The 14,023-nt window shown below is 38.9% G+C and overlaps 1 protein-coding gene across 2 annotated transcripts in view; it reads right to left on the bottom strand.

Annotated features, from left to right (window-relative positions):
* The window catches only part of PTPN1 (protein tyrosine phosphatase non-receptor type 1), a 95,006-nt gene that overhangs the window by 24,227 nt on the left and 56,756 nt on the right, over nucleotides 1–14,023 (bottom strand). For both annotated transcript variants that reach the window (XM_070941747.1, XM_070941748.1), the window contains exon 2: nucleotides 760–850. In XM_070941747.1, the coding sequence (XP_070797848.1) occupies nucleotides 760–850 (91 nt within the window). The remainder of the gene's footprint in view (nucleotides 1–759; nucleotides 851–14,023) is intronic.

Raw genomic sequence — 14,023 nt, 5'->3', positions numbered from 1 at the left:
ATGTCTTTGAATGTTAGTATTCAGTAACTCCCACATATTAAGTAAAGCATCCACAACTAAAAATGTTGCACATGTTTTACATACACAAGTGAACCCAAAATTCCTGTTGCTAAGTGAGACATTTGCTAAGTGAGTTTTGCCCCATTTTACGACCTTTTTTTCCCCACAGCTATTATATCGGGGTGAAATCCAACAGGTTCTGACAGGTTCTGGAGAACCGGTAGCGGAAATTTTGAGTAGTTCGGAGAACTGGCAAATATCACCTCTGGCTGGCCCCAGAGTGGGGTGGGAATGGAGATTTTGCAATATCCTTCCCCTGGAGTGGGGTGGGTATGGAGATTTTGCAGTATCCTTCTCCTGCCACGCCCACCAAGCCACGCTATGCCCACCAAGCCACGCCCACAGAACCGGTAGTAAAAAAATCTGGATTTCACTACTCTGTCACTTTTTCAGTGCTGTTGTAACTCTGAACAGTCACTAAATGATTTGTTGTAAGTCGAGGATCACCTGTACTGTGATGCTAATTCATAGATTGGCATTACATCTGAAAAACCCCATTCCTTTGAGTTTTTAAAAATGATATTAGAAAATTAGAAAAATAATAATAATACTATATCTGGAAGTTGAGTCATGGCAACTGGACTTTTATCTAGTTGCCATGACACAACTTCCAGACAACTCTACCTGGATGACTGAGAATCTTCACTGACCACAATGCTATAGTTTTTGTAAGTGAATTGAGATGGTCACAATACTTACAGGGGCTGACATCTCTGTACCTGTTGCGATTTTTGTTTTTCGGATGTTTGGCCATTTTACAGGGAAAGTCACTGGCTTCATGTTTGATTTCCTAGAAGGAAATAAAAGAAGACATTAGTATATGTTAAGACTTGTGCATATTACTTCCCGATTTGAACTGTTCATTCAGAAAAATCACTGAGAGCTAGTGGCTTATCACCGTACATGATTCTGTTTGCTCTTAACAGTCGCTGTGCAAAATTTCCAAATAATGACAGCTTATAAGATTAATAATGGCAAAGATTCAAGACATGCATTATAGACTAGCAGAATATATATCATTACTGAAAATAAATTTGGAAATTTATGAGAATGTTAAGACAAAGGTATAATGTTTCATTGGATTTACAGCATGAAGTACAATTTTACTGCTGAAATAAAAAAAGCATCAGAATGTGTACTGGGGCAGCACAAAGACAGAAATGCAAGTAGAGCAACTGAACAAGGATATCTACAGGAACACATATGTTTCTTGATATCCTACATGCCACCCTTTCATATATGCATATTAACAGCTAAAGGCTACAAATGCCTGGTTAAGATAAGAGCATAGGTTTCCTTGAGTCATCAGCAAGCTACACAGGAGCTGTCAATGTTATAAGGATGAGGCATATTGTACTTCACAGCAGCAGTAGAGTTGTTACAGTCATTCAATTTGGCACTGATCATTCATTTCTCTGGCAACCCACATAAAATCCAACGTTCACTGTAAGTAACATTCTGACAAAAACTATGTGCAAGATCAATCAAATCTGTACACTGCATGTCAGGAAAGTAGAACAAAAAACAAAGCATGCATAATTTAACAATGCAGGAATTAAAAATAAAGAGAAAGAGAGAAGTTACAGGATTTTCACTTGAGACATTCTTTCCCACTAGACTTGGAGTGAAGCTATTCTTTAACTTATACGGTTAACTAAATAAATGCAATATGTATAACTAAATAAATGTGAGACAGCTTATACTAAGGCCACACAAGTTTGTATTTTTCCATAGCCCAGGGGAGAACTTACAGCCCTCCAAGATGCTGTTGGACTACAACAAAGTATGGTTTTTCTCCATCCTCTTAAGAGTTAATCATTTTTAGCATCCATTCTCTTTTTAATCTTTGAACTGTGCCTTTAAAATTTATGAGCCATGTTGAGTGCTCATTTGAGCAAAGACAGAATATAAATCAGATCCTGCTCCTAGACCAAATGGACACTGCTGGCTGCAGCTGAAATTGGAAAGCTCAAGGTTTCCTTACTTTTACCGTAGTCTCCTTAAATATAAGATACAATTATTTCGTGCCAGATCAGAATCCAGTTCCTTCTCCCTCTCCATATTCTAGTCAAATTACAGTACTAAAACTAAAGGATGCTTTGAAAACCCTCTCAGATATGAGCGCATTGAAATTTGCCGACAGTGAATGGTCCATGTTTCTTGCAGGGACTGAGAAAATGCTGCTATTGAAGGAAAAGCAACAGCAATAACAGGTCTTGGTCCACAAGAAGTGACCAACGATTAGTGGTAACAGCTTCTCAAGAGGGCAGTTGCCACCTTATTATAAAGACGCACTGCATGAAACTGATTTTCCAGAACAATTTCAAATTAGTTTCAAGCCTGATTTTAACATAGCAATAGACTGGATCTTTTCTTCTCTGTTAGCTTTAAGCTATTTTTAACCTTTTGAGACGTGCCTTTTCCACATTGTATGAATACTCTATATCTACCATTATTAGAACCATTCTGAATGGTTTGATTTCTTATGCTGAATCACCTTAGGAATGCTATTGTAGGGTAGTCTACATATTAGAAACAAATGAACGAATACTAAATACATGCTTACAAACAGGCATAATATATCTTCAATATATTACAAACAGGCATAATATATCTTCAAAAGAACAGCATAGGGACATTGCCAAATCTAATCTACTTTTTAAACCCCCAGCCAGTGCAGGACAAGGCTTTTCTAGTTTCATATCAATTTTTATAGCAAAGCACTTTTCCTTGGTATTGCTTGGGGAAGATAATTCTCAACTGTTGTCCTATTAGCTTTACAGAAGGTTTCATACTTTCTGGATAAGAGCATCCTATTACATCCTTTACGAAAGTTAAAAGAACAAATGAGTTTGCTTTTTCAATTCATCAGGTATGTTTGAAACATGGCACGAAACAAGAGAGGTGATCTATTTCCGAGTGGCACAAAAATAAACAAAGTTGCCTTATTGGTGAGATGGGCAGCGTATAAATTTAACAAATAAGAAAATAAATATTCAAAAGTAGAGGTCACAAATGACCAACATTTGCACTTTTGCACAAATTGTCGTTTCCAAAATGTAAGCAGTAAGGCGTTCACAGATTTTACATGTGTGAGAACTGCACAGCCCTCATTTCAATGCAGAGTAAAAAGTCAATACATGACCCAATACATTATGGAGGGATTTCTGATGAGCAAGCAGGATAATTCAAATATAATCAGTCATGGTTTTAATCTTATCTAGTACACCTTGGCAGAAATTTATTCTCTATTCCCATTATACTGGCCTCAGTAGTCTAAGAAAAAAAAAAAGTGGTGCATTTTCCATATAGTGTCAGAAGCAGAAGTCTTGCTCTTCTTCTTTTCCTAAGTTATTTCAAGCGCTCAATACTTATACAGTTTGAGGATGAGTAATAGGATATCAACAACCTTATGTGCTTGAATCATTTAAGAAAAATAGGTTTATTAGCAAGCACAGCATATGAGTGGGTAGGAAAGGCAGCAGAGGGTTGACTGATCACTATTTTCCATCTCCTCTGCCTTTCTCGTAAGACTAAATGGAACAGCTTCCCATTTCCCTCATGAGTAAAGGAGTCTACTTATAGTATATAGAAAGGGGGCTTAGATTGAGAATGAAGGGAGCAGGAATGAACATGGCAGCACCATCATCGCCTTACCAGGTCTTCCAGATGCACTATAATGGACTACTACATTCTTGAGAGTCTAAAGGTTCATGGCAACTGGACCAAACTTCCTTAACCTGAAACGTTTCGTTGCTCATCCAAGCAACTTAATCAGTCAGAGCAAAATTAGTTAGGCAGAGAATCAGAGAGTTGTTGGAATGTACCAACTCTTGTCTCAGGGGTTTCTCCCCAAAATGGATTGCAAAATGTCAATGAAGACTCAATCATCCAGGTCAAAGATGTCTAAAGGTTGAATCGTGGCAACCGGACCAAATGTAGGAGCGCTGAGCATGCTTTTTTTAAATGTAATGTTTTTTTAAAAAATGTTTTTTAAACTGGCTAATTTTGTTAATCAATAAGAATGAAATTCAAGTCTCAGTTCTAGAATGGGTGGTTGAATTAGGAAGTAGATCCTTATAGTTTTGACCTTCAGAATGCCCCTGAATGTTTAGGTTAATTTCCCCGTATTCCTCAACCCAAGAATATCAGAGAAAAATACGGTGACTTAAGTCTTGAACCCCATTTTAGCAGTCTTTATTTTTCCCCAAACTTGGCGTATTCCAGAAGTATTGGGATTATATCTCCCAAAATTTCCAGTTACTACAATCATCACAGTACATGAACTAGGATGGGAAGAACCAGTAATAACAACAATAACAAAACCCCAAATGCAAAACTGAAAGATATTGCATCTCTACTTATTTTTAATTCTGTCTTCTCTTTCTTTATTCCTTCATTCACGTTTTTCGGATTAGAAAATGCAATTTATGGGTCAAAAAGAGCCCCCCATTCCTCGTTATCATCTTCTACTTGGTGTGAAGAAATTTTCCACAAATATTGTAAAGTATTGTCCAACCAGAAATGTCCTCTAATCAGGTAGTCATTATTTCCATTACTGAGGCTGACAAAGATTTCATAGTAGTTATGTGGCTCAAGTTATAGTGATGTAAGATTTTGCTAGAATGGGGCCAAAGTCTGCAAAAGGAGACTAAGTTTATTGAACAAATGAGAATTACTTCAAGTAGCCCTCCAGTTACAATATGACCAGTCGCTTAGCAATCAAAGTTGTAACAAATCCCCCAAAAGAGACTTATGACCTGGATTTAAAAGCACACGTGACTGCATTTTAGGTGCTCAGCAAGCAATCTGCATCTCTGGTTGTTTGCAGTGCCCCCAGGTCATAGCATCCACAATTTACAATGTTTCTGATGGAATCCAGTGTTTACTTCTTGTTTCTGGCAAAAAATGCCCAATAGCATAATGGATTCACTTACTGTATTTTTCGGAGTATAAGACGCATCTTTTTCCCCCAAAAAAGAGGGTGAAAATCTGGGTGCGTCTTATACTCTGAATGTAGCCCTGCCCAGCTTCTCAAATGGAGGTTTCAGAGGCTGAAAAAAGCATCAGAAACAAAGCTTCAGAAAGAAGCCCCCAAACAGAGCTTCAGAGGCTTTTTTTCTGAAGCTCTATTTTGGAGGCTTTCAGAGGCAGGAAAAAAGGCAATAAAAAAGCAAGGCACAGAGGAACCTGTTGCTAAAATTCACCTCTGGGAACAGCTGATTGGGGGTATTCCAGGAGGCCAATCTACCTGCCAATCAGCTTTTTTCTTATTTTCCTCACCAAAAACTAAGGTGCGTCTTATACTCCGAAAAATACGGTAACTATTGTGGTGTTTGCCTAATGAAAATTGCACAAAACATGTAATTGGATTCCATGGTGACAGAGTACATCTTCATTAATCAAATTGCATATACCCTCAAGAGAATGCCAGAATTTTACAATTTTGGCAATTTAAATCTATCTATCTATCTATCTATCTATCTATCTATCTATCTATCTATCTATCTATCTATTATCTATCTCCATACCAGGAAACCTAGGATATTCATTATACTAATAGAGCCAACGCTATCTGAATTTCCAACATCTATAATACAACTCTACAGTGCAAAAAATAAGAGGGAAACATCCTAGTACAGTATGTGTTTTATGACATATGGGGAAAAGCACAATATCCGGGAAATTGGGCAGCAAAATTGTTATTCTTGCTGTGACTTTACTCATGTTAGCTTTTACTAACTTGAAAGCAGAGAATTGCTTATTAAAATTGTGAAGAAGTAAATAAGAGACTGTGATCTTAGCACTGCCAATGTACCTTTGCAACATGGCTTTCCTAGAAAACCCTTGTTGATTTAGTGTTCAGTAATTTGATACCTGCTGCAGTGAAGCAACACACCCAGCAAACCACAGACTACTGTCAGAGAGCCAGAGCACTGAAACAGCCAGCCAGTATGCAAACTAGATGGAACCATTAAATCATGCTGTCCCTTGGAAGAGGCTTTACAGAGAAACTCATTCCATGGTGTCATTACATTGTGTTGACACTGGCCAAGCAAGTATTCATTCCTAGGTTTACCATCTGTGGCCAAGTTAGGAATGGATGGGTATACACAAGATTTGTTGGGTGTTGTAAAATAGCCCTCTGCTGGAAAATTGTTGAAGACATTTAAGGATTGCCTGGAAACTGCATAACTCTTCTTTTGGCTGCCTTTAGAACAATGGAAGTAAAGTAATATAAAGGTAACGTTTTTATTAAACAAGAAATTATAGGCAATCTATTTGTTTCATACTAATATGAGAATCTGGGGGTTTAGGCAAAGGAAAAATAAATAGGAAGGAGACATGCCAATAAGACTGACCCTCACAGGTGCAAAATAATACAGAGAGTTAGCAAGTAGATGTGAATAATACTCTAGTAATGTTTAACTTGTATAGCTTACAGGTATAACAGTAAGAGTACAACAGAGTTGGAAGGGAAGGGTCCGGGAAGGTCTTGTAGAACAACCCCTGCTCAAGCAGGACACACTATTTTGTTCCAGACAAATGGTTGTCCAATCTCTTCTTAAAAACCTCCAATGATGGAGCACCCACAATTTCTGGAGGCAAGCTATTTCACTGGTTAATTGTTCTCACCCTCAGGAAATTTATCCTTAGTTCTAGGTTGGATCTCGCTTTGATAAATTTCCATCTGTTAATAAATAGAGCTACAAGCTGAAATGGTGAAATATATGCTGTGAAGTTTATAAATAGCTTCCAAGGCCACTGGTTAATGGCAAGGCAAATGTTTTGCTTACAGTATATGACAGTCCCCCCCTATATGTGAGAACTCTACCTCAAAGAATTTAAGGTAACTGAACTGGAGAACAAATTTTCTGTTACCTATTTGGATGATGATCCAACTTCATAAAATGTATTTTCATGAGCTCATAAATCACGTACTTTAAGCCAACACAACTTTTAGTTGCTGCTACCATTATCATAATCTTTCCCTCTATACATGTTGAGAGTATTACACTCAAATGGCCATGCCATGAGTACTGGAGAAACTCATTTCAGAATGCATTCAGAAGGCTAAATTCAGGATTGGTTGATCTATGTATATGGTCTGGAATTAATACTATCAATTATTAGCAGAAGCAGAAGTCTATTCCTTCTAATTTAATGTCACCAATGAAGAATTCAATGGATGTTGCCTTCATTCACCAGACAAAAAAATATCACCGAACTAGATAGAAAAATGATCTAAATTTAGGATTGTACTGTATCCTGTGTTCCTAGGTGCTAGGCAATCTATTAACATATTTTTGTTCAAAGAAAGAAAAATTGGTCCCATGTGCAAGGAATATTTTTTAAAGCTTCCCATTAGGAAGCACTAGAACAAGTTTTGTTGAAGGGTATTACCAAAGTTTTAATTAAGTAAATAAACAAACAGAGAGCTAGAATAAACAAAAATGGTGTATGGTTGCTGAGAAGAATATCTACCAATTATGGAGAAAAAAAACCAGAACAATCTCAATAGTTTTTTGCTAGAGAATAGATATTTTATACCTGGTCATGCTCATCATAGCAGCCATTTTGTGACTGCCCTTGTAGCATAATTCTAACATTACAAATATGTCTGCTGATCAAGAGATTTGCTTAACAATTCTCTATAGCTAAACAAACTGTATTGTGTTTATTATCATATAAAAAGTGGTACTTGAAAAGCTGTATGCGTGATTGTTTGCATCAAAAAATATTCATCTGTGGTGATAAAAGAATAAATTGAATTACTGTTTCTAGTTTTAATAACTTACAGTATTCAACTATTGGTTCAGTAATTCACTTTCTGATGAGACCCAGTAGAGATATCAACAGGATTATCTACGATTTTGGTTACCATCCAATTTGAGACTGTTAACTCAGAACTTCGTCGAGAAAAACTATCTTCAAGCAAGTCTGCTTAAGTTCAGATAACCTTAAGCAAGCCTGCACAACTGAGAAAGAACATTTTGGGGCATATTATTTTAAAATGTTTTTTCTTCAGAAGTGACTTTAAAGTGATTTCTCTGGAAACAAAACTGAGGAAAGTAGCTGGGTAAATCTGCTGCCTCTTTTGTGGCCAGATTTCACTTCCTTGCATACACAGCCCCAGATGTACTCACAACAAAATTTCATGAATTTGAAGAAGTGGACTCTGGCCCACAAAACATACTCACAGGAAGTTTAATTTTAGAAAATAAGTAGTGCTGATTTCATTCCAAATCACCCTTACGGGAACTATTTTGAGAGCTGAGGGTTTTTCTGGCCAACATAAAATATACATTTTATGAAAGAATTAATCTTGACAAGACAGTTTGTCTACATTTATAAAAAAAGTATTGTGTAGTTTGGTGACCAATCATAGCAGGTAACATTATAGAATTTAGGGAGAAAAAGGAAATTTCCCAAAGTTTGCACTTGTGTATTCTTATAAGAGAGAATTAAATTGCACACCCAGCTGGATCAGGCCATCTAATCAAAGCTAAATCGTAACTACTGTAGTGAATCATATTTTAGTGTAGTGTAATGTGTGAAGTCACACTATATGATTAATTTATAGTCCAGTGCTGTATATTGAACAAATCTAGAGAATTGGATTGATGGTTCGGTCAAAGTTGGATCATATGCAGCACAAACCCAATCACTCTGTGATATACATGTCCCAGGATAATGTTGCAGGAGCCAATCTGAGTCAGTCACTGGGACCAAGTTTTAGTCTTCCAAGCTTTCGGGCTTCTGCTGGAACCCGTCCTCAGGGAACCTCTTTCTCTCCAGAATGTGTGCACTGGGCTGTTCTATGTGTTGTATTTATATGGTATAAATGCCAAATGCCTTATGCCACTGCACCCTTAGCTCCTTTAAGCTGGTGGTAAATCAGCATTCCTGTTGACTGACAAGGGTGTTGTGGGCCGCCAGCGGCCAGCAGAACTGGCAGCAGATTCGGACGGTGAAGAGGTTGGGGAGGAACGTGGGTCAGTCCTGGAGTCTGGGGAAGGCTTGGACGATGGCTCTGTATTGGAAGCAGAGAGGGGGCCAAGGCCATTTGGTAGGTCTTTGCTACTTCCGGAGTCTCTGGAGTCTGACATCAGTGAGGCAGAAGAACAGCATGTGCACATACGCAGAGCTGCCAGGAGACAGGAACAATTAAGAAAACAGGGTCGACTTGGGAGTAAGACTTGGAGATGATTGGCCCCTCCCATAAGACATAAAAGAGAAGCGAACAGGACGTGAGCTTTTGCAGGAAGCAATTAGTTCATCTGACCGATTCAAGATTTAAAAATTCTGTTTGTGACTCTGTGCCAAGTTTGGCCTTGCTCTGCATCTGGAAATTAGCTCTTTGGCAGCATTCCACGTGAGATAGGTGGGTGTTGATAACCTTCCTCTGAAAGACTGTTTATAAAGCCTTGTGCACTGTAAATGAAAGTAATTTACAGCCATATGAATTAAAGAGGTTTGCCGGGACTAAGTCTGTGCTGTTTAATTTCTAAGGAAGCCTAGGTCAGAACAAAGGGGTCCATTCCCAAAAGCTTCGAAGAATAAACTTTTGGTCTCAGTGACTGACTCAGATTGGATCCTCCAACGACTTTGTGTTGAACAGCATCTGAACTCACAAGCAGCACATGGAGATGACAATCTTCTTCTAGTGTTTCTCCTTAACAGCTGGAAGTTGGGACCTGCTGCCTTTGATTCTAATCAAAACATGCATCAATGTCTATTGTAATCAATTTGTTTATTCAACTAAATTGCTGAGTATCACCATAGCACAGCTAGTCAGCGAATTCTATAATTTAACTATGTGTTGTTACACTATAATGCTTCCTTTTATTGGTTTTTTTATCTGATTCAGTAAATGACCTTGGATTTTAATAGTGTAAAAGATTGAATAAAAATATGTTTTCTACTATACTTTCTATTTCGTGCTATTTTTTCCACTTTTATTATATGGCATGGGCACTGCAATCCACAACTAAGGCATTCAGAAATAGCCTTAAAATTAATATCCTCATATATATGGTGTCAGGGCTCCCTACTTTCAATGTAAATCTAAATAGACCCCCTTTAAGACTGTCCTTGTCCTAGAAATTTCATGGTTATTTCAACCTGATGATTTCCAGACACGCTCACCAATAATTCCTATAATTCTTATCTTAAAAGATTTATCTCAAAACCATTCAAGTGCACTTCATTCTGCTGTCCCCAGACAGATTCTTACATAAAAATGAATTTTTTTAAAATGCTGAGTTTTTCAGAGGACAGAACATGAGGTGTGAGGCATGTCAAACTGAGATTAGCGTATGTCAACAGAAGCAACAGCAGCTGAACTACAACTGTCTATTAACAAAGGAGCCTGTGAAAATTGCCTTGCAATTGTAAGACGAGAAAGGGACAATTGTCTGTTTTCAGGGACTGGGTTCCTTTCAGTGGTCAGAATAAGCTGTTACCATGAAAAGGCTGTCTGCTTCATGCTGAGAACAGCTGATAGGCTTGGAGTTAATTTTCAATTGTGAAAAAATAGACTGTACCATTGATCTTGTAGGTTTTGTGCCCAACACTCAGCAAGGCCAATGAGTTGGCTTCATAATATCCAAAGACAGAGATATAGAGACAAGCCAGCAACCACCAAATCTTATAGGGAACAGGATCCTTAAATTAACTCATTTGTTTGACTCCAAAAACAGCAGGGAAAGAATCAGCAGAGCAAATGATGGTGTTACACAACTATCGTCAGACATAATGGCTTGTTTGCCAAATGATGTGGACAGCAATATGAGACTAATTTTCTGCAATTTTTGCTTCTTCTTTATTTTTCTTATATGCATATCTAAATCTCCAGAAAGTGTAAAAGCCTCCGAGGGAAGCAGAACACAGCCACATTACCTCTTCCTCTTTTCGAAGGCTACCACACTTGTCTAGAGTGCCAACAATAACATGGAGGTGAAAAAAAGCAATTGTGCGATGAACATCATCAAGAGGAAGGTGTGGAAAGTGAAAGAGAGGAAGGAGTTGAAGATGGCTAGAAGAACTTGGCGGGCAGCACATTCAACAAGAATGATCAGCAGCAGAATGATCAGCATCAATGGCTAGGTTGGGAGGTTTGTTGTTGTTGTTAGTTGTGAAGTGATGTCCGACCCATCGCGACCCCATGGACAATGTTCTTCCAGGCCTTCCTGTCCTCTAGCATCCTCTGGAGTCCCTACTGCTTCAGTGACTCCATCCAGCCACCTCGTTCTCTGTTGTCCCTTTCTTCTTTTGCCTGCAATCTTTCCCAGCATTAGGCTCTTCTCCAGTGAGTCCTTCTCATCAGGTGGCCAAAGTATTTGAGTTTCAGCTTCAGGATCTGGCCTTCTAAAGAGGAGTCAGGGTTGATCTCCTCTAGGAGTGAGCGGTTTGATCGCTTTGCAGTCCAAGGGACTTGCAGGAGTCTTCTCCAGCACCATAGTTCAAAGGCGCTCAGCCTTTCTTATGGTCCAACTTTCACAGCCATACATTGCAACTGGGAAAACCATAGTCTTGACTATACATTGGGAGATTAGCAGCACCAATGACTGAGAACATCAGAGATGCTTGCAGCAGCATCTGGAAAAGGTAGCAGCAAGAGCAACCATGATGTAGCATCAAAAACCCCAGGGATGATTTGGTAGGGCAGAAGTACAAAGCATTCTATTCCTCCTTCCTTTCTCCTTCAGTGAAGCCCAGCAACCCGGCAAGCCTTGGAGAAGAGACCCAGGTAGTTAGCAAAGACCATCCATAAGTCTAAAGATTCAGAACAAATCCTGAAGAAGTCAAGTCAGCATAACAGCAGCCTAAGATCGGAAGTTGCTCAGCCATTCCGCTTATCTGGCAGCAGAATACCAAGAAAGGAAAACCACCTGCAAGAAATTAATATGTGACCTTGTTGATGATTGGAGAATAGACATGAAGAGAATTTAGAGCAGACACTGCAGAATATTAAAAACATAAGAACAGTTATATAGGTAGAACTATAGGAGAAGGTAATAAATAATTACAAACACAGACATGTAAGGAATAGGAATAAGACACAATAGGGATATATAAATAAGATGAAAGTTACCCTGGATATAAATATAAAGAAACATAGAGGCAAGAGGCTAAAGACAGAACAAACTTCAACAAAGAAGAATCAGGACTTTTTTATTTTCAAAAATATATGTATTTGTCCCTGAAGCAATGAATAACATCCAGTTTGGAAGTTAAAAACTTTTCCTGTGTACTTAAGATTATGAATCCATTTGACTTTTCTGTATTTCTGCATAAATATGATCTAAAACATGTGTTTTTGGAAACATTTAGTTGTAGTTATTGCTGTCAAAGGGGAGCACCCAGTTACTGAAAGCAAAGGTTCACAAACATTTGACACACACAGCTCTGTGTCATTTTCCTCAGTAAATAAATGAATAAGTGTAATGTTTTTCATTCATTAGTTTAATTGGGAACTCTTTATCCCATTTCAGGTTAATTTTTTAGCACCACTGTATGTCTTGCTCGAAAGAATCTAGGACAAAGTGGTGGCAAAGATGGGGTGGCATAACATAGGGATCGGGGTGAAATCCAACAGGTTCTGACAGGTTCTGGAGAACTGGTAGTGGAAATTTTGAGTAGTACGGAGAACTGGCAAATACCACCTCTGGTTGGCCCCTGGAATGGGGTAGGAATGGAGATTTTGCAGTATCCTGCTCTTGGAGTGGGGTGGGAATGGAGATTTTGCAGTATCCTTTCCCTGCCACACCCACCAAGCCACAGCACGCCCCCCCAAGCCACGCCCACAGAACTGATAGTAAAAAAAATTGGATTTCACCACTGACAGGGATGGGTAATAAATCTCTTCTATGAGTATAAAGAAGAGCTGAGGCAGTTTCTAGAAGGAGGGAGTTGGAACTATGTAGGACAAGAGAATTGCAATTGCATGTTTTCTCTCCTGATGCCAACATCTGCATGCAAGTAAAGGTAAAGATTTCACCTGTCTAGTTGTGTCCATCTCTAGGGCCATTTCTTGGCCAACACAGCCAGCATTTCTGAAGACACTTCCATGGTCATGTGGCCTGTATGACTATATGCACACAGTATGGTGAGTATACTCCAAGGCACACTGAATGCTGTTACCTTCCCATCAAAGTGGTACCTATTTATCCACTTGCATTTGCATGCTTTCGAACTGCTAGATGGGCAGGAGCTGGGGCAAGAATGGGAGCTCATCCAGTCACACAGAACCTGGGTCTTGAACTGCTGACCTTCTGCTCGACAAGCCCAGCATCTTAACTGCTAGGCCACCGCACCCTCTGCCAGAGTTTTCTCTCCTGATTCCAATATTTGTATGTATGTATCCACACCATCTGTTTTCACACACATGAAAACATTTTTTTTCACATGCTACCAGAGTGGTCAGTTTTCGGGTATAGGAAAAGATAATCTTGAATCCAAGAAAAAGGTAGTAGTCCTGATTTAAGATTACTTCATGCCAGGAAGGTTGAAGAAAGGTTGGGTAGCAGGGAGTGAAGATAGGAAAAGGGTTAAAGTGATGGCATGACAGTTTGGTGAAGTGGTTAAACAACCAGGCTAGAAACGAGGAGACTGGGAGTTGTAGACCCATTTTAGGCAAGAAGCCAGTTGGGTGACCTTGGGCCAGTCACTATCTTTCAGCCCTAAGATCGAGGCAAGGAAAACCATTTCTGAAATCTTGCCAAGAAAACTGTAGGGACTTGTCTAAGCAATTGCTAGGAGTTCACACTGATTTGAAGGCACCCCCCCAACCCCAAAAGAAGATATCAGAAAGGAATATGGGAAAGGGGGGAACCTGTAAGAAATACCCCAACCCTTCTCAGCAATAGCTCAAAAGGCTATTGCAGAGAACTTCCTGAGCTATACATGCAGAGTAGAAGAAGACTTAGTATAGGGATGCAAAAGTAATTTCCAATATGGG

The sequence above is a fragment of the Pituophis catenifer genome, unplaced genomic scaffold (assembly GCF_029215685.1).
Source record: "Pituophis catenifer annectens isolate HBS135680 unplaced genomic scaffold, rPitCat1.0.hap2 SCAF_3, whole genome shotgun sequence".
Lineage (NCBI taxonomy): Eukaryota > Metazoa > Chordata > Lepidosauria > Squamata > Colubridae > Pituophis > Pituophis catenifer.
The sequence above is the reverse complement of the archived record's forward strand: the minus strand, read 5'-3'. Positions and strand labels throughout refer to the sequence as shown.